The 27,567-nt window shown below is 37.7% G+C and overlaps 5 protein-coding genes across 7 annotated transcripts; 2 read left to right on the top strand and 3 right to left on the bottom strand.

Annotated features, from left to right (window-relative positions):
* The first annotated feature begins 13 nt into the window (after nt 1-13).
* LOC143450737 (Golgi-associated plant pathogenesis-related protein 1-like) lies at nt 14-2,780 on the top strand. Of its 2 annotated transcripts, none has more exons than XM_076951407.1 (4): nt 14-158; nt 1,569-1,722; nt 1,878-2,053; nt 2,179-2,780. In XM_076951407.1, the coding sequence occupies exons 1-4, from the start codon at nt 128-130 to the stop codon at nt 2,334-2,336; spliced, it is 519 nt and encodes a 172-aa protein (XP_076807522.1). In that variant the 5' UTR covers nt 14-127; the 3' UTR covers nt 2,337-2,780. The 2 variants fall into 2 exon arrangements, with proteins under 2 accessions (XP_076807522.1, XP_076807515.1); XM_076951400.1 differs by lacking the exon at nt 14-158 and adding an exon at nt 1,147-1,394.
* A 951-nt stretch (nt 2,781-3,731) lies between these two features.
* LOC143450726 (uncharacterized) lies at nt 3,732-6,834 on the bottom strand. The gene is made up of 4 exons (XM_076951391.1): nt 6,637-6,834; nt 4,911-5,106; nt 4,592-4,771; nt 3,732-4,506 (listed from the first exon to the last, which is right to left on the bottom strand). The coding sequence occupies exons 1-4, from the start codon at nt 6,727-6,729 to the stop codon at nt 4,088-4,090; spliced, it is 888 nt and encodes a 295-aa protein (XP_076807506.1). The 5' UTR covers nt 6,730-6,834; the 3' UTR covers nt 3,732-4,087.
* A 7,480-nt stretch (nt 6,835-14,314) lies between these two features.
* Nucleotides 14,315-15,182, top strand: LOC143449668 (Golgi-associated plant pathogenesis-related protein 1-like). Its single transcript, XM_076949966.1, has 3 exons — nt 14,315-14,327; nt 14,673-14,831; nt 14,957-15,182. The coding sequence occupies exons 1-3, from the start codon at nt 14,315-14,317 to the stop codon at nt 15,112-15,114; spliced, it is 330 nt and encodes a 109-aa protein (XP_076806081.1). The 3' UTR covers nt 15,115-15,182.
* A 1,452-nt stretch (nt 15,183-16,634) lies between these two features.
* LOC143462953 (uncharacterized) lies at nt 16,635-18,978 on the bottom strand. Its single transcript, XM_076961279.1, has 4 exons — nt 18,856-18,978; nt 17,698-17,893; nt 17,379-17,558; nt 16,635-17,293 (listed from the first exon to the last, which is right to left on the bottom strand). Exons 1-4 carry the CDS (start codon nt 18,859-18,861, stop codon nt 16,875-16,877), a joined length of 801 nt encoding a protein of 266 aa, XP_076817394.1. The 5' UTR covers nt 18,862-18,978; the 3' UTR covers nt 16,635-16,874.
* A 2,728-nt stretch (nt 18,979-21,706) lies between these two features.
* On the bottom strand, nt 21,707-26,807 carry LOC143470016 (uncharacterized). 2 transcript variants are annotated; one of them, XM_076967855.1, is made up of 4 exons: nt 25,240-26,807; nt 24,189-24,384; nt 23,794-23,976; nt 21,707-23,669 (listed from the first exon to the last, which is right to left on the bottom strand). In XM_076967855.1, the coding sequence occupies exons 1-4, from the start codon at nt 25,330-25,332 to the stop codon at nt 22,168-22,170; spliced, it is 1,974 nt and encodes a 657-aa protein (XP_076823970.1). In that variant the 5' UTR covers nt 25,333-26,807; the 3' UTR covers nt 21,707-22,167. The 2 variants fall into 2 exon arrangements, with proteins under 2 accessions (XP_076823970.1, XP_076823979.1); XM_076967864.1 differs by having other exon boundaries at nt 23,794-23,973.
* Between the last annotated feature and the right edge of the window lie 760 nt (nt 26,808-27,567).

Genomic DNA, 27,567 nt, shown 5'->3' with positions numbered 1-27,567 from the left:
CGTGCGTGTAATTTCCAGGTCTTTACATTTGCAAAAAAAACATTATTAAACTTATACTTCCGAGCTAACGCAAGCAGCACAAAATCAGGATTGCTCTTTGAGTGGATACTTTGGTAAATAATTTCAAATGGGAAATTTTTTCGCAAAGTCAAAGAAAGGTGAGTAAAACTATCAATTTGCATAACCATATTGCAATTAATATGTGCTATAGTCTACAATAGCTTATAATATAACCGGCCAAGGCTAACATGGGTACCATGCCGTTTTAGCGACTGATGACTGATTTTTGAGGTAACCAGACTTGAAAAATGCACTCGAATGCGTGATTTAGCGTCGTTGTGTGTTATGATATGACGTCCTGGCTGCGAAATCTCGAAAGCAGGACAATAGCAGAAAAAAGCAATGATATTATTAACTGATAACTCTAAATCCGCCTCCAGCGTTTTATGGCAGCTGTGACCCTTAATTTGGGTGTGGATATAGGTCAGATTTGAAAGATGAAGTATTGTTCAGTAAAATTATTTCACTTTGCAAGGAACATTTATTTAAATTTGTAGTTTCAGATATAGCACAATATTATTGGTATCTTTAATTCAAATACGTGAAGAAAAGATCGTTTGCATTTTTTGCGAAAACGTAGAAGGCCATACAAGTCTGAAAACGTTTTCATAGTACTGGCCTTCCTATGGCTTAAGTAGCATGCTTGTCAAATTTTAGATGCCCATAGGCTGAAGTAGCCGATATAGGACTTGATTGTTTTATTAGGTTCACCACTTCAAGAGCTTATGTTCTCTAAGTGGCTCTCTTGCGTTCGTGAGGTACAATTTGAGCAGCGTGCAATGAAAACGCTTATAAGCAGACGTAGTTATTTGTGGCAATTACAAAGAAACTTGCCAAATGTGATTAAAACTCTATACAAAACTAAGGTGATAGGAACTCGTTTAAAACTAGCTCGTAAACACTTAAAATTAAAGCGTCGTGCTTACGAGAAGCGCAGAGTAGTTTAGAAAACGTACAGGAATTACAGGAATTAAATTTATTTTGAAGGCAAACGTAAACAGATTTAATTGTCAGTTTAGCAACAATTACACATGATACACAGTATGCTACATCGTATATGTGAGTAATGTGTTAGACGACTTTTGCTTGAGGTAAAGTTATTTTAACCAGAACAACGACCTAAAGCTATGCGTTTTATCGCGCTCAACCGTAAAATATTTTACGTTGGAGTCACGGTAATATAGCTAATGGTCTCCACAACGTTTGAGGTATAATTTTTGTAAAACTTCAGTTGGTACTGTACAAACCTGTAAGTCGTCAACCTAAGATTATATAGGGTAGTTTTAACATGGGTAATTTCTTTGGAAAAAAGAAGAAGGCAACAATTAGTACAAGTAAGTTATACAGTTTTATTTGTTGATTTCGAAAAAGATCTTGGATAAAGTACAAATAATTAATCTCGACTTGCCGTTGGTATAGTTATTGGAAGTCAAAGGGAAAATTCAGTAACCTACACAAAAGTCTTGCTGACGTTTTGTAAAAACAAAATCATTTTTTTACATTGTCAGCTGAGCCTCCTACAGAGACAAATGACGCAACTAAAAAGCCCAGCCCGACCGGTAATTTCGCCCAAGATCTATTAAAAGCCCAAAACGATATGAGGGCCAAGCATGGGGTTCCGACGATGACTCTGAGTACCAAATTAAATGAAGACGCGCAAAGGTTAAACAGTAGAAATTGTTTTTTACTCCGTAATGACTGTAATGTCATAATTTCTGCAACAAGATGATGTATATAGGCTATTTTTAACGGACTAATGTACTTAACAATAGTGTAAGTCGCACTACAGTAAATGATATGATATATACCATTAACAGATGGGCGGACGATATAGCAAGCAGAGATGTTCTTGCCCATTGTGAAGAACGCAATGGGCAAGGAGAAAATTTGGCCTGGGCTTCGGGAGATATTGGCGCAGATGAAACTGCTAAAATGTGGTATGATGAAATCAATGACTATGACTTTAGCAAACCGGGTTACAATGGTAAAACTGGTAAGTACTGACAGCGCATGTCAGCTTTAATTTGAACTTGGATAGTTATACCAAATTAAATTATCTAGCGAAGCAAGTCATACGTAGCGAAATTTACTCTTATGTGAATTTTATTCATTCTTTAGGCCATTTTACCCAGATGACCTGGAAATCTTCAACTGAATTCGGTGCTGGATTTGCCAAATCATCAGGAGGCGCCACTTATGTTGTAGGGCGCTACCTGCCGGCTGGAAATATGACAATGACGGGCGAGTTCGAGAAAAACGTTTTGCCTGTTTCCTAAATGTTTGGAGACAACTAAGAGCAACCACCAAACAGATTTTAGATAAAAAAGTCATTCTCATAAATAACAAAAGTAGTTGGTTTTTGTGCTGTCCTTATTTTTAATGCATGTACAGAAATCAACTGCATGTCTGCCATTCAGTTTTAATATTTTTGCCGCTGATGGTCGCGCTGGTGCGTATTAACCGTCCACGTTTAACTTTGGCGCTTTTCGCTTTACTACAAATGCAGCCCACGTCATATTTGTGAAGTAGAGTGCAGATATCTCCCATTTCTATTACCATATTTTGCAGTGCCTCTTAATGCCGTTGTTTATATGCGACAACTAACGATTGTGAAACATTACCGCTTTTAATAAGTAAATGGATCTCACAAATCTTGAGGTTATTATTTCATTTTTGTAAGAGTGTATAGCATGAACGCAAAATAAAATCGATTTAGCTGAGCAGTGTTGCTTCAGTTGATTTTCTCGGCATCTAGCAGCAAAGACCATACTCAGCATACAAAGCTACACTTTGTATATATTTGAGACCGCGTTCTCATTACAATTCGACTTCTTCATTTTTTTCTCAGACCCATTTCCAGTGTCGTATCAGATTTAATGTTTTTGCAATGCTAATTAATACAATAGAACTAATAAGAATCAACAACCACAAAACAATTGTGTAAAATATTTCTTTTGGCGTTGCGATAATGAAAACAAAACATAAAATATTAACTAAACTTATGAAGTTTAAACCTTAACGAAAACGAAACTCTTTTCATTTCTTGTAACTCTGTTTAACACTTCTTACCGCCTTATCATTTATGACAACCTGTCGTTTACGTTTAAAATTTCAAACAAAACATATTAACATGCGACTTTTTCGCTTTTAACATGAAGCGTAAGTAATATCAGTACGAATGACGGCGCTGTGTTCCAGCACTTGGGAAGAGGAACGCGCCAGAATAATACCTATCAATACCATCATTGCAGCAACCCATGCAATGTAAAAAGAGTATCCAAACACTGGATTAACATCTTAAAGAGTTTCCTTCATCTTCGATTCGTGCGTGCGGAGCTTAGTCAAAGAGCTATATATGGCGATGTTCATGACGTCTCTATTTTGTTACGTATGATCATGATGTCACATAAACAAGCAGTTTACATAAACGAGAATTAGGTATTACTGGAATATTGTTGGTATTATACCTGGAGCAAGCTAGATATACCTGCTGTTTACCTACATTTATCCAGTGCGGGCCTCTTTTACAGTAACCAAGACTATATAGCAAATATACTTTAGCATACAAATTTACCCTCCATATATAACTCAAATATTTTATCGCTCCATTAGGCATATTTGCCACAATGCTGTTCTCTGAGCTATGTTCGATGTTGAATGGGATGCAAAAATTTTTGCATTGATACATTTCTTACATTATATTTACAATAAGCTTTCACGAAATGAATGTTTGACATGTTAAATGTGAACGCAAACAAGACAAACAAAATCAGCACATGGACTTCAATACAAATTTCACTTCAGGCAGAACACCTGTTACAAGTTGAGTTTTCACTTTTCATAATTTCAAACACATATTTAACATGTGACTCAATCGTTCTTAATGCAAAGCAAGACAGTAAGCCTAAGCGTAACAATATTTACAAGCAATGAAGGTCAAGTTTGTCTATCCACTAATTTCCAGCAAGTTAACTTTTTGTAGTCTATCTTTTATTTACAAACCAAAGCTTGTCACTTTCCTTTCGCTTCAGACCAATGGAACATGTCCAACGTCGACTTTGTCCGCCAGTGATATGGAAGCAAGTCGTACCAAGATAACCGCGATCAACGCCATCACCACAGCAACCCAGGCAAGATAAAAGGAGTAGCCAAACATTGGATCGACACCTTGAAGCATTTCTTTCGCCTTTGATTGCAAATCTTGCATGCTGTCGGGACTTAATCCCAAAGATCCAGGCTCCTGTGGATAAAGAGCATCACGTTTCTTCCTTCCCTGGATGCCGTATGAACTAAGGTCGACGTTAGATGGCGCAGTCGATCCAGAAAGCATCTGAGAGAATATTTTCTGCGATACCGTTCCAATCTCGGAAAAGAAACGTATCGGGTTGTGCACTGTTTGGGCTTGAGGAATTGTGTATGTCAGCATACCAGACAAGAGAAGTGAAGCTGTAAAAACAGCAAACAAAACATAATCATGAAGGTTAAGTTAGTCTTACTGATGGCTGATAACACGCAACATTCTATTACTTACCACCGACAGCAATAACAATACGGCCAATCTGATGGCTTTTACGTGAAGATGATTTATTATACACGCTTTCGGATTGACTGAGTGCGCTTTTTGCAACAAAGATCATTCCAATGAAGAGACATATCACCCCAGCAATCAAAAATCCAGCGGTAGCCGTGATGAAGTAATCCACGGAGCCAACTGTCGAAAGAAAATGGAATAAACATCGTGATATAGTTAATAACGCAACGTATATAAGATGTCTTTCATTCTGTTTAATCTTTTCGAATATTTTATTATAACTACGATTAAAAATTGTTCATGGCTACTTGTTACTTACTGTCCATGGGGAAACTGTAGGACATCAAAGACGGCACATCAAAGCCCAGCTTAAACAATCCCAATTGGTAGCACAAGCTCTTTCCTTGAAATAACGCCTTGGCGCCAGATATGCTTTGTTGCAAACTTGAACTCATTTTGCTGCTGCTTAAAACGGATTCAGCCATATCAAAGACTTTGGAAAATCCCATGCAGGCCTAAAGGTGTAAAATATATTTGGATCACCAAGGTAATTTTTCTTGTTTCTCTTTTTCAAGTGAAATTAAAACGTTTGTTTGAACAACCAGTCCGACTATTTATTTACCGTTGACTATTTGTTTATATTAAACATTTCTTAGAACACTGGCGTGAAGCGAAAGATATTGCTTTCAGAATTCAATTCAATTAGTATAGGGTAGTATAGGCGTTACTCCATGACGTACGTTATACATACAATAGGTAAAGCGAAAAATATACTGTAACTGGTTTGCTACAGGTATTGTTGTCATTTTTGTGCTGGTCAAGTCATTCTTTGGCTTCAATAAACTGTGGGCTTTCTAACTGTGCGACCAAAAGTACCGTAAAACCTCTATTTCACCGCCATGGCGCTCTATTTTTCAACTCTTGTTTAAAAGTGGCGTTCTATTAGAGGTGACGTTCAATTAGAGGTTGGCGCTCTATTTTTCAACCCTTCTTTAAATACAATTAATACAATACCTGCTAATACAATTCCGCCGCTAAAAGTGGTGTTCTATTAGAGGTGGCGTTCAATTAGAGGGAGGCGCTCAAATAGAGGTTTTATGGTAATTCAATTTACGTTTGATTGAATTTTACGGTATATTTGATCCTGGGTCGATCCATAATGTCTTTGGAGCGTTCAATATACCATAGGTAACAATCTAATGGCGCTGTTTTCTGCTTGAAATTTCTTGCCAATAAAATTTACATTTGTTTAACTTAATCGTATTGTATTAACTATAACGCGTTAAACCAAACTAAAAGTCGTTTTCGAACCATTTCTGTGTGGGTATACGCATGTCTTCTTCGAAATAATCTCATAACACAGAGAAAAGAAGTGCAAAATATAAAACTGGTCAAATTTATTTCGTTACCGTGTTGATCTTGTTTCTTTAATGAAATTATTACAGGCCCCAAATGCCATACCTTAAAAACTTACCAACGCAACCCATTACGACGTATAATTGATTAATTAGCAATGCCTTGCATATTCTTGCAGTTTATTTAAAAGAAAACTAAATCAATGCAAATATAATGTTAAGTTGGAGGAGGCTAAGCAGTATCCAATAAATGGGGTGGAAGGTTTTATTTTTTGTTTCTTCTAAAGTACAAACGATAGCCTGATGTGATATAAGTTAGAAAAACTAGTAGTTGCTTATTTATTGTGTTCAATAACAGCACACGTGATTGCGACATCTTTGATGGAGGGTTTTTATCACCAACAATACTGTTTAAAACAATCGAAAACATTTATCTTTTGTATTATGTTCTCCGGTAAGGGCTTTCACAACAAATAACTTTATGCTATAATTTACAAGGAAGTAAAAGTTATTAGTCATGTCATCATCACGTGTACATTATTGGCAGCTGGTATAACTCCTTAAATCAGCCATGAAACGACGCAACCTCTGATAATTGTAAAAACTAGTAATGAATAATTTATTGTCAAGCCATTAGTTGATCGCTTAAGGTTTGGCGTATCCACTTAATCACGAAACAAAAGCACATACCTTCATCCATGACGTAGTAGCCAGTGCTGAAATTGTCATCGCAATTGCAACAAAAACGCAGACGATGGCGGCTACTTGAAGGGTTTTGGACATCTTGCGTGTTTGCTTGATTTCGCGCTGAGATATCTAATGTTTTTAGGTTAAATTATACCAAAAACGACAGCTACTTATGAATAATATTCTTTACGTGTAAAAAAAGAACGTTAAGTGATTACGTATTGTGTAACCAAATTATTATAACTATAGCAGAAATAGTTAAAAAATACATTGATCAAAATGCAATCTGAGTACATTATTAACAAACACTATACTCATACTCAAGCTAATTCATGCCAATAGACTTTACTCGTGTGTAACTCGAAATACACTTTAATTCTATCATTTAACGATAAGAATTGAATTTGGCCACACTCTAAAGCAGTGGTTCCAAAACTTTTTCACCTTGTGGCACACTTGGAAAATTATAAAACGCTCGCGGCACACTTACAAAAGAAGAAAGGTTGCTTTAAAAAATTTATTTTCAAGTTAATGACGTGGCAATTACCCTACTACATCAGCATTGCCAATATAGGTTTCATCGTCATATGTGCTTATTAATCAGCTATTGAAGCATTTAGACCGCTTTTAAGTCGCATATGCTTGTCTGCATGCCTTGTTTTAAATATTTATACAGTTCTTTTCCAAAATTTTAAAAAGATTCGCGGCGCACAGTTTGGGAATCACTGTTCTAAAGTTTAAATTCTACTCTGTAGCCTACCATATTTCAATGTTTACTCAGCTTAAAACTAAAAAGCATTTCAAAACCTAACATCCCTATCATATTCAATGCAGGTATTAATACAGCAATTGTTCTCGTCAAGCAACCAGGTGTTACAATAAAACAAGTGCAATGAAACATGATTTGAAAGTTTCGACCTGATTTTGTTCTTGACATCATGTTGGTGTCCCACATTAACTTTTTCGCAATTCAATCGCTATATCACGCTTTTGTTGTAAACTTAAGGACTAAATGCTTAACACCTTCCCCGTCTGAAAATATCTTTTGTCACCTCCAAACCTGAGCCTTCACGGCAATGCTTTGGTATTTTCATCGACTGACTGATCACTCCACCCACTGCACGTTTTTACTCATACAAGTCTTTAGTTTCACATCACGATTCACGTCACATAGCGTGAGACGGTGCTGGTTTTGCTTGGCTGACTTCTTCTTTTCCGTGGTCTGGTATACAAGTGCGAAACCAGATGACGTCACAATTTGAGTAACTAAAGTCTAGTATACAAAAGCATTCTGTGGCTGTACACTTGCATACTAGACCCCTTTTTCGGACATATCTGTACACCTCTTGTGCTTACATCTATACTTAGGCTTGAATCAAATTGAAAAGTATAGCACGGTTGTTCTGTTTTTTTTTGCCCAAGTACAAGTTATCTGTAAAAATGAAAGCTTATTAACGCACGCCTTTATCAAAGCAACCTTCTCTAACCAAAATCCGTCTTACACTTCTGCGGTTTTGACCTGCCTGTAAATATCGTAACGCAGCAACGCAAACATCTGAACTAGTTAAACATTAAACCATCGCTGATCAATATCAAGTCGTAGAATACAGTACTGTGTAGATTTCCCAAAATTTATCTGCTATATGTCCGAATTTATCAATGTTTGCAACGCTTTTGCGATGTATCAGCTGAAACTTCTGTTTTGTTTGAAAGCAACATTAGTTTAATTTTAATACACATGCACATGTTTAAATGCACAACCAATTACGCTTGGGTTTCACGTTGGGCGAGGGGTTATGCTTTAATGATACAACCACCCGTTGTGAGCTATAGGGGAAATAACTAATTTTTGCAATGACAAAAGACCTGTCATTGGATACTACACGCTACAGGATGACGCCGATTTTCCAAAGCCCTAAAAACAGGGAATCCTATAGATCAGACCAAACCTTATATGAATCTGCCCCTTATAATTGTGGTGTGGTTATCTGTATGTTGCTTTTAGCTCTACTACTAAATTTTGGAAAAAGAATTTTCTTTTCGTTCAAGGTCGATGTTTTAACTCTATTTTTATACGAATAAGTCAGATGCAGCGACGCGTTCTTGAGTGGTTAGATAACAATTTCTTGTTTAACTTACAAAAATTAACGCTTGGCTAACCACGCGAACTGCCACGTCGTTTGACTAGCAACTAAGTAAGGCGATCAAGCTTGCAGGAATTCGATTTGCTGAATTTACTTTCTTGGAACTTAACGGAGGCAAGATTTGTTTCCATGATTTTTTTATACTTTTATTTGCTTTTAAAATGAATAAACGCATGTTGTATAACTCATTGCTTTTGGAATTTGCTTGTTTATATGTGTTGTTCTGTAGGTGGTGTATCATTCACTCAGAAGGTATTAATCATTATACCCTGTGTACTTCCACAACAAACTCTAAGAGCGCTGTGAAGTATAAACTGCACCGTTTACTTTATCGAAGTCACTATATTACCGCATATCGGTCACGAATATGGTGTATCGTTTTCTTTTCATTTTTAAGTCACTCCAGACACCAAGTTTCTGTTACATTATTGCGCTATTATTATTGTTATCAATAACAATATTACTATTAATAATATTGCAACAATACAATATTGCGCTATTATTATTGTAATTGTTATCAATAACAATATTATTATTAATAATATAGCAACAATACACTATTGCGCTATTATTATTGTTATCAGTCCATCTATGGACTGAAAACAATTGTTGTACTACTTAAACTCGGCGATGATTTTACTGATCGCTACGGAGCGAACCGTTTTGCGTTTTTGAGTTTTTGCTACAGAGCGTGTATTTCTCAATCGATTTGATAATTTAGTTTCCATTATATGGTTTTCCTTGAAATTGTAATCGAAAATGGTACAAAGAGCATACAGTAGCTATAAATTGATGTTGCTCTACCCATTGCTGTTTGCTTTCCTGCCAGCTGAAGACAGATACAAACGTATGTAGGCTAGATGGCAAGCCCGTTGTTGCATCTCGTTTAAACCCATGAACAGCGATGAACTTATTGAACTCATGAATAATACCATGTTTAGACTTCGTTTGACTGGCATTTTCGAAAGGCAAGTTTGTTTTGCAAAACTAACTTCATTTGGATCTTAATCCTTTAACATCACATCTTTACTGTTAAACCAAACTTGGCTCGTCGCTTTCATCGGTAGCGCGCGGAAAGTCAGGCTTGGTTGCATCATAACGAACTAAAATTTACCGTTATTACAACAATTAAACTGTAGAAAGAATTTTTGTATAGACGTACTAGAAATTTAGCAAATAAGCATCTTGGTTTATAAGATATGCTGTATGTTATGTCGATGAATGTATTTGTATTAATGTATTTGATTCCAATTGCGCTGGCAGATAATTCCCCTAATGTGAAACTATAGGTCAAAGTAGTGGTGCTCGACTCAGTGCTGGTCCGTGAGAAATTTTTACTGGGCCTCGCTAAAATAGCACATTAGTAACACAGAAAGACTGTTTTATAAGCGTGGGGCCCGTTGCCAACAAAATTCAAGTAAACCGCCTTAATCATCATCATTGGTTGTGTCAAATGCGTATCCCTAAAATCTGGAGAAGAGCCCTTGTGGTTGCAGTCCCTAATCCCAAGAAGCCTCCAGGGGATCCAAAGAGCTACCGCCCCATCTCCCTGCTCTGCATCCCCTTCAAGATCCTCGAAAGACTCATCTACGCCCGTGTCGAACCGATAATAGACCCACAGCTCTCTCGGGAACAAGCTGGCTTCCGACACGGAAGATCAACCGTAGACCAGGTCACACTTATGACCCAAGACATCGAGGACAGCTTCTCAGCTAAGAAGAAGGTCGGAGCCGTGTTTGTTGATCTCTCGGCTGCCTATGACACCGTGTGGCACAACGGTCTTACCTGCAAGCTACTCCGTCTACTTTCTGACAGGCACATGGTCCACATGATTATGGAACTCGTACAAAACCGTAGTTTCACCCTCACCACCGGCAGCGGCCCACGAAGTAGACTACGCCGACTCAGAAACGGCGTCCCACAGGGCTTCGTCTTGGCTCCCCTCCTGTTCAACATATAGGCCTACACCTACGACCTGCCCACCACCACCTCCAGGAAGTATGCCTATGCAGATGACCTGGCATTCCTGCATTCTGCCGGAGACTGGCAGTCGATGGAGAGGTATCTTAGCCAAAACATGCAAACAATAACTGCATATCTCCAGAAATGGAAGCTGCAGCTCAGCAAGGCAAAGACAGTTTCAGCGGCCTTCCACCTTAACAACAAGGAAGCACAGCGTGAGATAAGCATCAGTATTGATGGGGAACACGTGCCCTACAGCGCCGAGCCTACCTACCTCGGCGTCACCTTGGACAGGGCACTCACGTATCTTCGACACTTGGAGTCACTGCGCAATAAACTATCTGTGCGCGTCGCACTCCTACGGCAGCTGGCGGGTTCAGGCTGTGGGGCCTGCGCAAAAACCCTTCGCACGGCTACCCTGGCACTTGTCCACTCTACCGCCGAGTACTGCGCACCAGTGTGGTGTCGTAGCTCTCACACCCGCCACATCAACAACGCCATCAACGACGCGCTGCGTATTCTGACTGGTTGCCTGCGTCCCACTCCAACGGACTACTTACCAATCCTTGCAGGCATCCAACCTGCTGAGCTACGCCGCAAAGGAGCCATGATTTCTCTCGCTCGCCGCGCTTTGGACCCTGAACACCTTCTCCATACCCCACTCCAGCGACCACCATCTGGAAAGCAGCGACTGAAATCAAGACACCCCTTTGTGCCAGCTGCACAACAGCTACTCAGTAGCGCAGAAGACCTCGGACTAAGTGTGGCGCACTGGACGAACCACATGTGGAGCACAGAGTGTGGTGCCACAGAGCAGACAGTAGACCATGTCATCAATAACTGCCCAATCCATCGGCCCCCACGTGGTGTGCGTGGTCTGAAAAGATTGGACGAAGATACAATCACATGGCTGATGACCTCATGCCCGGAAATCTAGTCTGGAAGTGGAAAGAAGAAACGCTCAAACGACGAAGAAGAATTGGTTGTGTCGTTGTAACAATGGACATCGTTTTTCAGTAATGTGTAGTGTGGTTATTTGATAGCAGCAATTTGAGGCAGCAGGGGTTCATGTCATGGTCAATCAATCAATCAATCAATCAATGTCATGGTAACAGACGACCACTGCCTTAAACCATTAATAGCGGTAGCCTTTATTAGCTTTATTAAACATCAAAGTTTTTTAACAAGATTTATAGGAAATGTTTTTTAATGGAATATTTAAAAATAAGAAATTTTTATCACATGTTTGGGGAACAATGGCTGTAAGTATTCTGTATGCATTTCGTTTAAGTCATATCAAAATAGTAGCGACAGAATTCTGTATCAGCCCCGAGATACCTTTTAGCCCCAGGCGCACATCATGACCTTAATCCGGCTCTGAACCCGGTGTATGTTTTATTAGTGCACTCCCGTATTGACCTCTCGCCAACAAAATCTTGCTGTATTCAACGACGACCCTGCAGCAAGCGCGGGGCCCAGTGCAAGAACTGATGACGTGCCCCTTGTCCATTTCAACCAACCTAATAAACTAATAATAACGTAAACCAAATACCAACTCTTTGCCAATCAGCTTTCATAGAATGCTTGGTGATATACTTTCACCAAAACGTATTCTTTTGAGAACAAATTGTGAAATAACACTGCGATGTAGACCAAATTAAAGCTAAATAGTTACTTTTGTTTCGGTGCTAAGCAGCGCGGACCCCGTGAAAGTAGCGAAGCCCAACCCTGTCGCATCACTCGCATTGGCCTAAGGCCGGTCACGACTGCAAAGCATCAGGACGAAAGCAAACCAGACTCCGATCGAATTAAGAAACTTATTAATTGTTCCACAATCTTTTTTAAACTTCCCAATGTACCGTAGCACTGCGGTTGCAGTTAAGCGTGCACTGTCAGGCAAGGGTAGTTACCAACACGGCTTAGTAATGAACCGATAATGACAATAGTTCCCATTCACTATTGGTTTGTCAAAATCCAGTTGTCATATTATTTCAATGCCAACATGGAGGGATAATATTGCTTGCTTGCCGCAGGACGCATAAGAGTTGGGTTTATAGATGTTTAATTTCTTGATCTTCCGTTACATAAAAACCTAAAGTTAACACAAAAAGCAATTTTTACAGTTCGAAAGACGAACTTTTTGCAGGTCTAGTGCAACACCACGTGATACATTTGTATATTGGTCCCCACAACCTAAATTGTAACAACATTTGGTTTTGAACTTCTGCACTATACTAGATATCCATTCGCGGTGTTAGAAATGTTTTAATTCTTGGAATCGCATATAAGCGCCTGGATGGTACACTGAATGTTTTTATATTCCGTACGCATGAATAACAATCTACATACTTTAAATCTATATTTTATATCGTAAAAGCTAAAAATCGCGTTTTATTAACTTTATCAGGCACACACCTGATTTGGCCATTAAGCCATAACTCTTTTCCGAACATCATGATAGCCTATTCTCCATGCTTGGTATTAAATGTACGGTAGGTTATACACGTATTACAGGCTATACAGTGTAATTATTTTCTGTTCATCCACGTACATTTGTGCAGCGCAAACTTCTGTTGCAACAGTCAAGGCTTTAGCATAAAAGATGGACAGACCTTAGCACACAAATTTACTTTGCAGGCTGTATTTAATATCTAGTCGCTCCGCCACGTTCACCTGCATAATCTTCTTCTTTGAGCCATTTTCAATGATGTATTGGGTGCAATTAGTTGGATAGTAATATATTGTAGTTTAATTACGAACGGTTTTCACAGAACCAATGTAATTGGTTTAATTTTTAATAATTTTTCTGCTAACACGTGAACGCAAACGAAACATAAACAACCATTAAATAAGCTTTTATGTAAACGGAATCTCACTTTGCAGAAAAAAGTTTTGACAATTTAATGCGATTTCAAATTTTTTTCCTTTTTACACTTTCAAACAGCGTATTTAACAGGTAACTTCTTCTCAATTGTTATGAAGTTAATGCAAGGAAGTGCAAACCTGAGTGCCTGTTTTATTTCCAGGAAACGTCCCTGAAGTCTATTGTTTATTTACAATCCAAATTTTTTCTCCTCACTTAGCTTTTAACCAACGGAACACGTCCTATGTCGACATTTTCCATCATTGTTTCGGAAGTCAGTTTTGCCAGGATGCCCGCGATAAACGCCATCACAACAGCAACCCAGGCAAGATAAAAGGAGTAGCCAAACATTGGATCGACACCTTGAAGCATTTCTTCCGCCTTTGATTGCAAATCTTGCTTGATGTCGGGGCTTGATCCCAGAGATCCAGGCTCCTGTGGATAAAGAGCATCACGTTTCTTCCTTCCCTGGATGCCGTATGAACTAAGGTCGACGTTAGATGGCGCAATCGATCCAGAAAGCATCTGAGAGAATATTTTCTGCGATACTGTTCCAATCTCGGAAAAGAAGCGTATCGGGTTGTGCACTGTTTGGGCTTGAGGAATTGTGTATGTCAGCATACCAGCCAAGAGAAGTGAAGCTGACAAAAATAAAACATTCATATACTGCGACAAGTTATAGCTTTATTGTTACGCTAACAGGTGGGATTTAATGGTATTGCGTAGTACGTGCCGTTACGACTAACGTGATGCCCACACAATAATGATTAATTTTCCGCTACAAACACACATTCAATTACTTACCACCGAGTGATATTGCAACACGGCCAATTTTATGACTTGCTTTTGCAGTTGATTTATTATTATACGAGCTTTCAGATTGACTAAAAGCGCATTTTGCAACAAAGATCATCCCAATGAACAGACATATCAACCCAGCAATCAAAAATCCTACCGTGGCTCTTATAAAGTCGTCTTCGGAGTAAACTGTCGAAACAAAATGCAACACACAACACCATAAGATTTATAACGAGTTATATATAAAAAGAACAGATAATTTGTTAATATAGCAAGCAGAGATGTTCTTGCCCATTGTGAAGAACGCAATGGGGAAGGAAAAAATTTGGCCTGGGCTTTGGTAGATATTGGCGCAGATGAAACTGCTAAAATGTGGTATGATGAAATCAAAAACTATGACTTTAGCAAACCGGGTTACAATGATAAAACTGGTAAGTACTGACAGCGCATGTCAGCTTTAATTTGAATTTGGGCAATTATACAGACCTAAATTATCTAGCGAAGCAAGTCATACGTAGCGTAATTTACTCTTATTTGAATTTTATTCATTCTTTAGGCCATTTTACCCAGATGACTTGGAAATCTTCAACTGAATTCGGCGCTGGATTTGCCAAATCATCAGGAGGCGCCACTTATGTTGTAGGGCGCTACCTGCCGGCTGGAAATATGACAATGGCGAGCGAGTTCGAGAAAAACGTCTTGCCTGTTTCCTAAATGTTTGGAGACAACTAAGAGCAACCACCAAACAGATTTTAAATAAAAACGTTCATCCTGATCAATAGCAAAAGTAGTTGGTTTTTTTGCTGTCCTTATTTTTAGCCTAATGCATGTACAGAAAAAAATCAACTGCATGTCTGCTATTCAGTTTTATTATTTTTTGCCACTGATGGTCGCGCTGGTGCATATTAACCGTCCACGTTTAACTTTAGTACAACTGCAGCCCACGTCATATTTGTGAAGTACAGTGCAGATATCTCCCGTTTCTACTACCATATTTTGCAGTGCCAGTTAATGCCGTTGTTTATATGTGACAGCTAACGATTGTGAAAAATTACAGCTTTTAATAAGTAAATGGATGTCACAAATCTTGAGGTTATTATTTCCTTTTTGTAAGAGCGTATAGCATGAACGCAAAATAAAATCGATTTAGCTGAGCAGTGTTGCTTCAGTTGATTTTCTCGGCATCTAGCAGCAAAGATCATACTCAGCATACAAAGCTACACTTTCTATATATTTGAGACCGCGTTCTCATTACGATTCGACATCTTCATTTTTTTTCTTAGACCCATTTCCAGTGTCGTATCGGATTTAATATTTTTGCAATGCTAATTAATACAATAAAAATAATAAGAATCAACAACCACAAAACAATTGTGTAAAATATTTCTTCTGCCAATGCAATAATGAAAACAAAACATAAAATATTAACTAAACTTATGAAGTTTAAACCTTTACGAAAACGAAACTCATTTCATTTCTTGTAACTCTGTTTAACAAATCTTACCACCTTATAATTTATAACAACCAGCCGTTTACTTTTCAAATTTGAAAAAAAACTTTAACATGCGACTTTTTCACTTTTAACATGAAGCGTAAGTAATATTAGTACGCATGACGGCGCTGTGTTCCAGCACTGTGGAAGAGGAACGCGCCAGAATACTCCCCATAAATGCCATCACCGCAACAACCCATGCAATGTAAAAAGAGTATCCAAACACTGGATTAACATCTTGAAGAATTTCCTTCATCTTCGATTTCGATTCGTGCGTGCGGAGCTTAGTCAAAGAGCTATACATGGCGATGTTCATGACGTCTCTATTTTGTTACGTATGATCATGATGTCACATAAACAAGTAGCTTACATAAACGAGAATTAGGTATTACTGGATTATTGTTGGTAGTATATCTGAAACAAGCTAGATATACCTGCTGTTTTTCTACATTTGTCCAGTGCGGGCCTCTTTTACAGTAACCAAGACTATATAGCAAATATACTTTAGCATACAAATTTACCCTCCATATATAACTAAAATATTTTATCGCTCCATTAGGCATATTTGCATCAATGTTGTTCTCTGAGTTATGTTCGATGTTGAATTGGATGCAAAAAGTTTTACATTGGTACATTTCTTATACTATATTTACAATAAGCTTTCACGAAATGAATGTTTGACATGTCAAATGTGAACGCAATCAAAACAAACAAAATCTGCACATGAATTTTATCGAATACAAATTTCACTTCAGGCAGAACATTTGTTACAAGTTGAGTTTTCACTTTTCATAATTTCAAACACATATTTAACATGTGACTCAATCGTTCTTAATGCAAAGCAAGAAAGTAGGCCTAAGCGTAACAATATTTACAAGCAATAAATGTCAAGTTTGTTTGTCCACTTATTTCCAGCAAGTTAACTTTTTGTAGTCTATCTTTTATTTACAAACCAATTAAAGCTTGTCACTTTCCTTTCGCTTCAAACCAATGGACCATGTCCCGCGTCGACATTGTCCGCCATTGATATGGAAGCGAGTTGTCCCGAGATAACCGCGATCAACGCCATAACCACAGCAAACCAGGCAAGATAAAAGGAGTAGCCAAACACTGGATCGACACCTTGAAGCATTTCTTTCGCCTTTGATTGCAAATCTTGCATGCTGTCGGGACTCAATCCCAGAGATCCAGGCTCCTGTGAATAAAGAGCATCACGTTTCTTCCTTCCCTGGATGCCGTATGAACTAAGGTCGACGTTAGATGGCGCAGTCGATCCAGAAAGCATCTGAGAGAATATTTTCTGCGATACTGTTTCAATCTCGGAAAAGAAACGTATCGGGTTGTGCACTGTTCGGGCTTGGTTGATTGTGTATGTCAGCATACCAGACAAGAGAAGTGAAGCTGTAAAAACAACAAACAAAACATAATCATGAAGGTTAAGTTAGTCTTAATGATGGCTGATAACACGCAACATTCTATTACTTACCACCGACAGCAATAACAATACGGCCAATTTGATGGCTTTTACGTGCAGATGATTTATTGTACACGCTTTCGCATTGAATGAACGCGCTTTTTGCAACATAAATCATTCCAATGAGCATACATATCACCCCAATAATCAATAATCCAGATGTAGCCGTGATGAAGAAGTCCACGGAGCCAACTGTCGAAAGAAAATGGAATAAACATCGTTATATAGTTAATAACGCAACGTATATAAGATGTCTTTCATTCTGTTCAATCTTTTAGAGTATTTTTATAAAATTACGATTAAAAATTGTTTATGGTTACTTGTTGCTTACTGTCCATGGGGAAACTGTAGGACATCAAAGACGGCACATCAAAGCCCAGCTTAAACAATCCCAATTGGTAGCAAAAGGTCCTTCCTTGAAATAACGCCTTGGCGCTAGATATGCTTTGTTGCAAACTTGAACCCATTTTGCCGCTGCTTAAAACGGATTCAGCCATGTCACAGAGTTTGGAAACTCCCATGCAGACCTAAAGGTGTAAAGTATATTTGGATCACGAAGGTAATTTTTCTTGTTTCTCTTTTTCAAGTGAAATTAAAACGTTTGTTTGAACAACCAGTCTGACTATTTATTTACCGTTGACTATTTGTTTATATTAAACATTTCTTAGAACACTGGCGTGAAGCGAAAGATATTGCTTTCAGAATTCAATTCAATTAGTATAGGGTAGTATAGGCGTCACTCCATGACGTACATGCATATAATCGGTAAAGCGAAAAATATACTTTAACTGGTTTGCTACAAGTATTGTTGTCATTTTTGTGCTGGTCAAGCCAAAAATTGCTTTCTTTGGCTTCAATAAACTGTGGGCTTTCTAACTGTGCGATCAAAATTAATTCAATTTACGTTTGATTGAATTTTACGGTATATTTGCTCCTGGGTCGATCCATAATGTTTTTGGAGCGTTCAATATACCATCGGTAACAATCTAATGGCGCTGTTTTCTGCTTGAAATTTCTTGCCAACAAAATTTACGTTTGTTTAACTGATATGCTCTGTTGCACACTGGAGCTAATTTTGCTGCTGTCCAGCAAGGAATCGATCTCTTCAAAGATTTTTTAGAACCAATGAAGCTCTGCAGTTAAGTCATAAAGTATATTATATTATTATATAATATATATATATATTAATATTTATATATTATATATAGGTCATCAAAGCTTTGATAAAATATTAAAATAATGCATTAGATCCAAGTTAGTTTTTTATTCGATTACTCGCTCGGCCGTTGCATATTTTATCACTAAAATAGTCCAGATCAGAATCGCTACTTACACTCCATGTTATGCAAGTATAGTTGTTCCGTAGATTGGCTAGTTTCTTGTTTATTTTTATTTGTAGGCTAAACGATCTCCAAAATCCCAAATGATTGAGTAAGCTTAAGCTAAGCATTTTTATGTAATAGATTTTTCTCAAACCAAAAACACAAACCTTCATCCATGACGTAGTGGCCAATGCTGTAATAGTCAGTGCAATTGCCAATAAAACGGAGACGGTTGCGGCTACTTGAAGATGTTTTAAGATAATTATCAACTGAATCGCCTACGTAACATTCTGAGAAATTGGCATTTATTGTTTGCTTTCTTTGTCTATTGCACTATAGTCTATAATCTATAGTCTATACTATAAACTGCTAAATGCTCATGTCGTATGTCGTACGTTATAAAAACAATTATGTATGTAAGGGTAGCTGATTAATTTTCCTTAATAAAAAAGGCTACTATCTTACGAGAAAGTAAATTTATAATTTTAGACGGCCATCACTCTTTTGTCAAGTAAAAGTAAGGACCGCCAACTGTAAGATATCAATAAACAAGACTTCAATGAATAACTGGGAAACACAAAACACAATAAATGGTATTAACAATGTCACCCAGGCCGCTACAAATCTACGTTATCTGACTACGATAGAAGAAGCATACTCTCTTCATTCTCATTCAGGACATTTGACGTCCAAAAATGCTAAGTAAGATAAAACAAAATTATTAATGAAGACCAAAAATCTCAAAATGAAACGGCAACGTAAATTTTAATCATGATATGAACCAATTGCATCAATTTATAGCGCAGAGTTTGTAAAGGAAGAAAGTCAAAAATGTAATTCAACCAACACAACGGGAAACTGAAACTGGCCAGTTGGAAAAAAATCGCGATAAAACGTTTCGTCATAAGTTTCACGCGTAACAACATTTCCTGGACTACTGTCACATTTAGCAGATATTCGTGTGCTCGTGTTTCATGTGTTTTTAGATCAGCATCTATTTGACATTTTTTGGATGCAAATATACCACAATCGTGATTTGTTGGGTCATGCAAATGAAATGTGGAAAAAGCTTTTACATCAACTAGAGGTTAAGGACAAGGATACAAAATATCAATTCAAACACTTCTGCTATGCTCCAGATTACATACAAAACAATATGCGCTGTTCACATAACTTATTATAGATTGATCATTAAGGTTTGGTGACACTTAATCACGCGACATATAATCACGCGACACTTAATCACCGACACTTAATCATTAGGACACTTAATCACGCGACACATAATCACTGGGACACTTAATCACGCGACACATAATCACTAGGACATTTAATCACGCGACACATAATCACTGGGACACTTAATCACGCGACATTTAATCACATATTTACAGTATGGAAAATTGCATGTCTACACACGAAAAACAAATATAAACCTGAAAAGAAATTGTTAAAATGATTAAACATTGTCTGCGCAGATAAGCCTACCGTACAGTGGCGTACACACTAGGTAACAATGTCATCTATGGGAAATGTGAGCAACTGCACGAAGATAAACTAAAATCTCGCTTGACAGATAACGTTCAACTGTGTTTTGCACGCGCAGTTTCAGTGCCTTGTACCGCATTGGAATAGAAGGTTGAGTACCAGCAATTCCTTGCAGAAAGGTTGTATTTGAAGGTATTTTTCAATTCCCTGCATGAAAGTCCACAATGTCGGGTGGTGGCATTGAAAAAGCGTTTGGAGACCAAAATGCCAACCTTCGACTGCGTTCGTGGTTCTTGCAATGCAACCTGCCCCGGCTTCGTAATGGTTCCAACTTTCGATTGGAAAGATGGCTGAGCCGTAATTTTCACCACGTCCCGGACGTCGTTTGCCTCTGATATATGTGTGTTCGAAATACAAAAGCAGCTCAGGCATCTTCTCGTGATCGGGCATGCTATCAGCTAAGATCAGAAATGACGCGACTACGTCAGAGGAAGGGACCATGGCTAAGGCTGGTAAACACCGAACAGCTGTTCTTAATTCGTCATCAGACTCATAGTCACATTTCATGCCAATTTCATTAACTTTGCGCAGGACGCTTTGCGTAAGGTGAAAAAAACAACTCCTAACATTTGCAGTAGGAAATGCGGAAATGCAGGGGCAGGCTATAGAAAAAAGGCGCTGTCCTAGTGCTGTCGCGTCCAAGTGATCATGTGTCGCGATTTACATCGGTAAGACAGCGGCAGGCTATAGACAAAGGCGCTGTCCAAGTGATTATATGTGGCGTGATTAAATGTCCTAGTGATTATGTGTCGGTGATTAAGTGACGCGTGATCAAGTGTCGCGTGATTAAGTGTCGGTACACCGATCATTAAAGCTTGAAATTTACGATAATGTACAGCAAAGGCAATTAAAGGCTCGCTCTGGTCTATAGTTTTCACTCAAACGAAAGCATCATAAATATTAAAATACACTTATGCTGATATGTGTACAGCATACCTATGTAGTTGGAATTATACCAGTGTTTGAAACGTACGCATTACGCAGCCGTCTGACCAAAAGAAGCAATAACAATTTGTAAATTGGTTGCTATTGTTTCATTTATCTTTACATCACATGTATATTGCTTTATGCGCTAGTTAGCATTATTGTTTTTGTCATTTTGTTACGTAATATATCTCATTACAATTAATGGGTTACGCAAACTGTGATAGCATCATTAAACTCGTTAGCTACACGTGGTACATAGTAGCTACATTAGGTAAACAATTTACATTAGCTTCATTTTGGTATTTAATAACTATGCTATTAGGGACGTTAGTTACATGAGGAACAATATGATGTATAGTATGGCTAGTTTAACTACATTATGGCATGCTGAATAGTTCAGACGCAATACGATTTGAGTTCTCCAGTGACTACCTGCTTATAGCCAACAACTGCCGAGCAGGGTGATACTTGATTTTTCTTTTTAGTAAGTTATTCTTTGAACGCATCATAGCTATTGGATGATGCGATGACAAGTAGGATAGATTGCTAAAAGAGTTCATTTTATTTAGTTCTAATTTAAAGGTGCAACGGTTTTTAACAGCATAGTCATCAACTGGGTTTTTTATTTTTTTAACATAACCTACAGTATATATAGCTTAGAATGCAAAATTTTTGACTTCAACTTTGTATCCTCCTAAAGTCATAAAAATTTTTACAATTGTCGTTCTAAGTAAGTCATGGCAAAAGAAACCCAAAACTATCAACAAATCAACATTTACGAAATTGAAAGTCTTTTCGAGTAAAATGATTTTACGACATATAATTTTAATTTTTATGGTTTCTAACAACATTTTCAAATCGTGTGTCTTCACATTTTTTAAAACGAAAATATTTACAAGCAATGAAGGGCAAATTTGTGTGTCTGTTTATTTGTGTCCCAGAAACTAAGTTTCCTGTAGTTTGTTGTTTGTTTACAAACGAAAGCTGACCTTCTCTTTTTAGCTTCAGACCAATAGACCATGCCCTATGTCAACATCTTTCTTTTTCGTTGCTGGGGAAGCAAACGCAGAAATAACAGCAATAAACGCCATCACCACAGCAACCCAGGCAAGGTAAAATGAGTAGCCAAACACGGGATCGACACCTTGAAGCATTTCTTTAATATTTGATTCCAAATCTTGCATGCTACTGTAACTTGACTTAAGAGACTCATCATGTGTTTCATAATTCGATTCTAAATCTGTCATGCTGCTGTAACTTGATCCAAGAGATTCATTTTCTTCCCAGTTTATTTCCAAATCTGCCATGAGGCTCAAACTTGATCCAACAGATTTAGGTTCCTCCCAATTTGATTCTAAATCTGGCAAGGGGCTGGAACTTGATCCAAGAGGTTCATGTTCTTCCATAATTAATTCCAAATCTGGCATGCTGCTAGAACTTGATTCAAGATTTTCTGGGTCTTCCATAATTGATTCCAAATCTGGTATGCTGCTGGAACTTGATCCAAGAGAATCAAGTCCTTCCCAGCTTGATTCCAAATCTGGCATGTTGTTGGAAGTTGGTTGAAGAGATTCTAGGTCTTCCATTATTGATTCCAAACCTGGTATGCTGCTAGATTTTGCTCCAAGAGTTTCTGGGTCTTCCATAATTGATTCCAAATCTGGTATGCTGCTAGAATTTGTTCCAAGAGTTTCTGGGTCTTCTATAATAGATTCCAAATCTGATATGCTGCTAGAACTTGATCCAGTCGACTCTGAGTCTTCCATAAAAGATTCCAAATCTGGCATGTTGTTGGAAGTTGGTTCAGGAGATTCTGGGTTTTCCATAATTGATTCAAAATCTGGCATGCTCTTGGAAGTTGATTCAAGAGATTCTGGGTCTTCCATAATTGATTCCAAATCTGGTATGCTGCTGGAATTTGGTCCAAGAGTTTCTGGCTCTTCCATAATTGATTCCAAATCTGGTATGCTGCTGGAATTTGGTCCAAGAGTTTCTGGCTCTTCCATAATTGATTCCAAATCTGGTATGCTGCTGGAATTTGGTCCAAGAGTTTCTGGCTCTTCCATAATTGATTCCAAATCTGGTATGCTGCTAGAACTTGATCCAATAGACTCTGAGCCTTCCATTATTGATTCCAAACCTGGTTTGCTGCTAGAACTTGATCCAAGAGAATCAAATCCTTCCCAGCTTGATTCCAAATCTGGCATGTTGTTGGAAGTTGGTTCAAGAAATTCTGGGTCTTCCATAATTGATTCCAAATCTTGCATGATGCTGGAACTTGATCCAAGAGGTTCAGGTTCTTGTAGAGAGAGAACATCGCGTTTCTTTTTATCTTGGATATCATATGAACTAAAGTCGACGTTAGATGTTGGAGATGGTCTAGAAAGCAGGCTAGAATATATTTGTTTTGATGCCGCGCCAAATTCGGAGAAGAAACCGTCTGGGTTGTACACTGTTTGGATGAGAGGAATTGTGTAAATTGTCATACCAATTAAGAGAAATGCCGCTGCAAAACATAAAACAAAATCCATGAAAACCATAAAGAAGCAAGGCCGCAACTATATTTTTTGGACAATATGTGGCATAATATCAACAGGTTTGTTAGGCCTGGCGTACGTTCAATGACTTACCACCGACTGCAATGAAAACACCTCCAGTTTTAGGGTATTTACGTGGGGAAGATTTAGTATACATGTTTTTGGATTGACTGAACGCGTTTATTGCAACAGAGATCATTCCAATAAACAGAAATATCAAACCGATGATCAAAAATCCAGCCATGGCGATTATGAAAACGTCAAACGAACCAGCTGCTAGAAAAAATGCAAATAACTGAACGATATAGTGTATGACGCAAGTGATGAAAAGCATTTAATTCTGTCCAATTTAAAAAAATATATAATCTTGCAAGTAAAATGTTACTGTGTAACTTGTAATATTGATGTTCATACCTATGAAATGTGTTTATTGTTGATATTGTGGGTTCGTGTGTTTATTTCTTGATCTTACTTAAGTTGTTACTTACTGTCAATGAGGAAATCGTAGGACATAAAAGACGGTACATCAACACTCAGCTTAAACAATCCCAATTTGTAGCACAAGCTTCTTCCTTGAAGTAATGGTTTCGCCCTGGATATACTTCGTTGCATACTTGAACTCATTTTGCCGCTGTCCAAGGAGGAATCCATCTTTTCAAAGATTTCTGAAAATCCCATGCAGGCCTGCCGATAAAAAGTATTATTGAAACATCAAGCTAACTGAAGATTACAATAGTGTATTGCAGTAGATGAGAGTTAGTTTAGTTTTTCGATTGCACGCTCAGTCATTGTGCTCATTCCGAATCACCATCCCCGTTCGATGTTATGCGATACCCAGTGTATGTCTTAGATTGTGTTATTTCGTTGTATGTTTTAACATGTACGTGATCTCAAGAAAACTCTTAACAATTTATTCTGAAAACCGACCCAAAATGAAAACTCCCATGATCCCACTGCTCAACATTGGCCAAGAACAAGTTTTTTGTATTCGCGGTATACGTTGTCGTGATACTTTCATCATCTTTTTAACTAGATTGTTGATAGCAATGTGTTTTTATTTTATTTCATAGCACAACATGTTCCGGCTTCATAATAGGCTGGGGCTGTAAGATCACAAAACACGCAATATTTGTGTAATGTGTGCGCAATATGTTATAAAAAAGCCTCTTTGCTGAAAAAATTCAATTACTTTCTTATCGTTTTTCAATTACCTAGTTTATACCTTTTATTCGGTGTTCCAAAAACTTTCACAAATTGTATAGAAACTTTGCTTAAATTTACAAAAGGAGTAAAGGTTTATTGAATTCGACTAAGGTATACATGTTAAGAGCCTAAAGGGCAATTGTTGAAAACATTCTGTGGAAGTAAACAAAGCCAGCACCCACGTTTATAACGTCTGAAAAACCATGAAGCTCCAACACGCGGCATCATGAAAAGACTTAACGTCCGAGGCATGAGTTGAATAATAATTTATTTTATTTTCATCGCATTCCTTGATCGCGTAAGCTTTTACGTAACCGACCATGCATAAGTACATACCTTCATCCATGACGTAGTGGTCAGTGCTGAAATTGTCAGTGCAATTGCCACAAAGGCGCAGGCGACGGCGGCAAGTTGAAGAGCTTTTGACATCTTTCGAGTTTGCTCAACTTTGCGCTGAGATATCTAATATTACTTGCTCAAATGTTTACCAAAAATGACAGTTACTTATGAATGATATGTTTTGTCTTAAACGAATTATTAAGTGTCACAATTTGCTCAACAAAATTATAAAAAAGCATAATATTAAAACGAACGTTGTGATCGAATCCTATGCAGACATGATATAAACTATCCGCACTAAAATTAATTTTTTCCAATAAACTTTGCTTGACTGGCACATTTCACCAGCCCTGCTTTTAATGACACGTTAACAAGTGATCGAACTCTTAAAAATTGCAGAAACAGCAAGATATTTTGGTTTTTCATTTGCAACATAACATTAATGTTTTGAAACGTATATTTACTGTAAAGCGAAAAACATTTATTTCTACAAATTACACAGTCGTCAATATAACGCTTAAAATATGGTGCCAACTCGGTTTGACGACAGCAGTTGATAAGCTAAGGAGCAGACCTTATAGGTCCAAATGTCAATGATGGAATTTTCTCTTTTCTGTCTGTAGCAGCCATTGACTCACTTCCGTGTACGGTAGATGACTAATTATCAAGAGACATCGAAACTTGGCGTGATACGGAACGGAACTAGCTCGAGTATTACTCCAGAAACCGTTATAAAGTAAATGTGGAAAAGACATTAGATAAAAAATTTTAATTTTTTAAAAAACATTTTACGTTTCTACGATAGATAATGCCATTGTAGCTTCCATTTTTATTTGTTGTGAGCATGGAATCGACCACAGCTTAGGCGAAATAGGGTTAAAAGCATTTAAATTCTATAATTTAACGATAAGAATTGAAATTCACCAAACTTTGAATTCTACTCTGCATCATATTTTACACTTTACTCAACTTAAAATTAAAAAATGTAAAATTAGAATTAACAGTTTGACATCTTTACCATGATCAAGCAAAAACCGTTTTCTTTAAACAAGGTTTTGCATAAAAACAAGTAGACTGAAACATGAATAGTATAAATTTAGACTAATTTTTATATCCGATATCAACATGTTTCTCATTAAAGTTTTTGCTAAACTCTATATTTTGTATCGTACTTTTGTTACGAGCCTTTTCTTTAACTTTTTCCAGTTTCTAAGCACACCTTCTATTGTCTCGAAATCTTTTTTGATTTGACTTAACACTTTCTAGAAAATGAATTTTCTCTGATATTGTATTTTCTTGTTTCAAGTTTACCGACTTGGTTAAATCTGTTCTGGAATTTTTCAGACTCCCTCCCCAGAAGTAAAAACTATCTATTTCAAGAAGTGTAGCATTTCCAATAAGCGTAGCTACAGATAATGTTTATACAGTAAATAGCATTATACAGCAAAGTATCATGAAGTTAACAACAAATGTTTCTGTTTGCTGAAAATGTTACTGTCTATGTCGTATGTAAGCTTATATAATTTTATCTGCCCGATGTCAACCCTCCAAAAAACTGAAAGCTACACGGACGTCAGTGAACTGACCAGCATTACTTTATCTATAATGTAATATCTATATTATAATGTAATAGAAACGTGATATGAACTTATACACTTACGACAAAATTTTTATACATAGCAAATTTTCTAAAGCTATAATTAGTATAGATAAAATAACGTTAGACTGAAACTGGGCCGTAGTAATATCACGTATTTTTGAATCAACATTGTTTTTTGCGTTTTTATTATATGTGGGATTGTATGTACCTATGAGTCTGGAAATGTGTGTCAACGCAGAGGCCAGCACTCCGGTGACACACAGCGCGTTGTTTACTTTCCTCTGACCTCTTTGCCAATATCTTACCGATAGCGGGCTTTCTAACCACTTGGTCATCAGGCGGTGCTTTGGGTTTTGTCGCTTGGAAATAGACCACAAACATGGTGCGTTTCGTTATCACGCCGTTGTAGAGTGAAAAACAACTTCACATAAGTTGGAGACTAACCAAACGAATACATGCAAAATCGCAATTCTAAATTTGGGCACGGCTCTATACTGTTTTGCCGTATAGCGCCGGGCATTTTCGCTGTATTCTGTAGAAATGGGGGGTGGGGGGAGGCGGAGGAGCAAAGCACAGATCATATTATATCCGATTGTTCTACATACCACGTCCTCACCGAATGTATGTGAATGGCCTGCGAGCTTCAGATGACAGCACGACGACGTGGTTAACTCGTGCCCCGACATTCAGCCTAGGCAGCTGAATAATATCTGCCTCAAAACACG

The sequence above is a fragment of the Clavelina lepadiformis genome, chromosome 1 (genome assembly GCF_947623445.1).
Source record: "Clavelina lepadiformis chromosome 1, kaClaLepa1.1, whole genome shotgun sequence".
Lineage (NCBI taxonomy): Eukaryota > Metazoa > Chordata > Ascidiacea > Aplousobranchia > Clavelinidae > Clavelina > Clavelina lepadiformis.
This window is presented reverse-complemented; position numbering and strand designations above follow the sequence as displayed.

Bases quoted from the DNA above. Each gene is read 5' to 3' on its own strand.
- LOC143462953 (XM_076961279.1), bottom strand. The intron at 17,559-17,697 runs GTAAGCAACAAG...TTCTTTCGACAG, and splicing joins CTACAGTTTCCCCATGGACA to TTGGCTCCGTGGACTTCTTC. The intron at 17,294-17,378 runs GTAAGTAATAGA...TTGTTTTTACAG, and splicing joins TATTGTTATTGCTGTCGGTG to CTTCACTTCTCTTGTCTGGT.
- LOC143449668 (XM_076949966.1), top strand. The intron at 14,832-14,956 runs GTAAGTACTGAC...TTCATTCTTTAG, and splicing joins GGGTTACAATGATAAAACTG to GCCATTTTACCCAGATGACT.
- LOC143470016 (XM_076967855.1), bottom strand. From the start codon at position 25,332: ATGTCAAAAGCTCTTCAACTTGCCGCCGTCGCCTGCGCCTTTGTGGCA. The intron at 24,385-25,239 runs GTATGTACTTAT...TTTTATCGGCAG, and splicing joins CCACTACGTCATGGATGAAG to GCCTGCATGGGATTTTCAGA. The intron at 23,977-24,188 runs GTAAGTAACAAC...CATTTTTTCTAG, and splicing joins CTACGATTTCCTCATTGACA to CAGCTGGTTCGTTTGACGTT.
- LOC143450726 (XM_076951391.1), bottom strand. From the start codon at position 6,729: ATGTCCAAAACCCTTCAAGTAGCCGCCATCGTCTGCGTTTTTGTTGCA. The intron at 4,772-4,910 runs GTAAGTAACAAG...TTCTTTCGACAG, and splicing joins CTACAGTTTCCCCATGGACA to TTGGCTCCGTGGATTACTTC. The intron at 4,507-4,591 runs GTAAGTAATAGA...CTGTTTTTACAG, and splicing joins TATTGTTATTGCTGTCGGTG to CTTCACTTCTCTTGTCTGGT.
- LOC143450737 (XM_076951400.1), top strand. From the start codon at position 1,349: ATGGGTAATTTCTTTGGAAAAAAGAAGAAGGCAACAATTAGTACAA. The intron at 1,395-1,568 runs GTAAGTTATACA...TTACATTGTCAG, and splicing joins GAAGGCAACAATTAGTACAA to CTGAGCCTCCTACAGAGACA. The intron at 1,723-1,877 runs GTTAAACAGTAG...TACCATTAACAG, and splicing joins TTAAATGAAGACGCGCAAAG to ATGGGCGGACGATATAGCAA.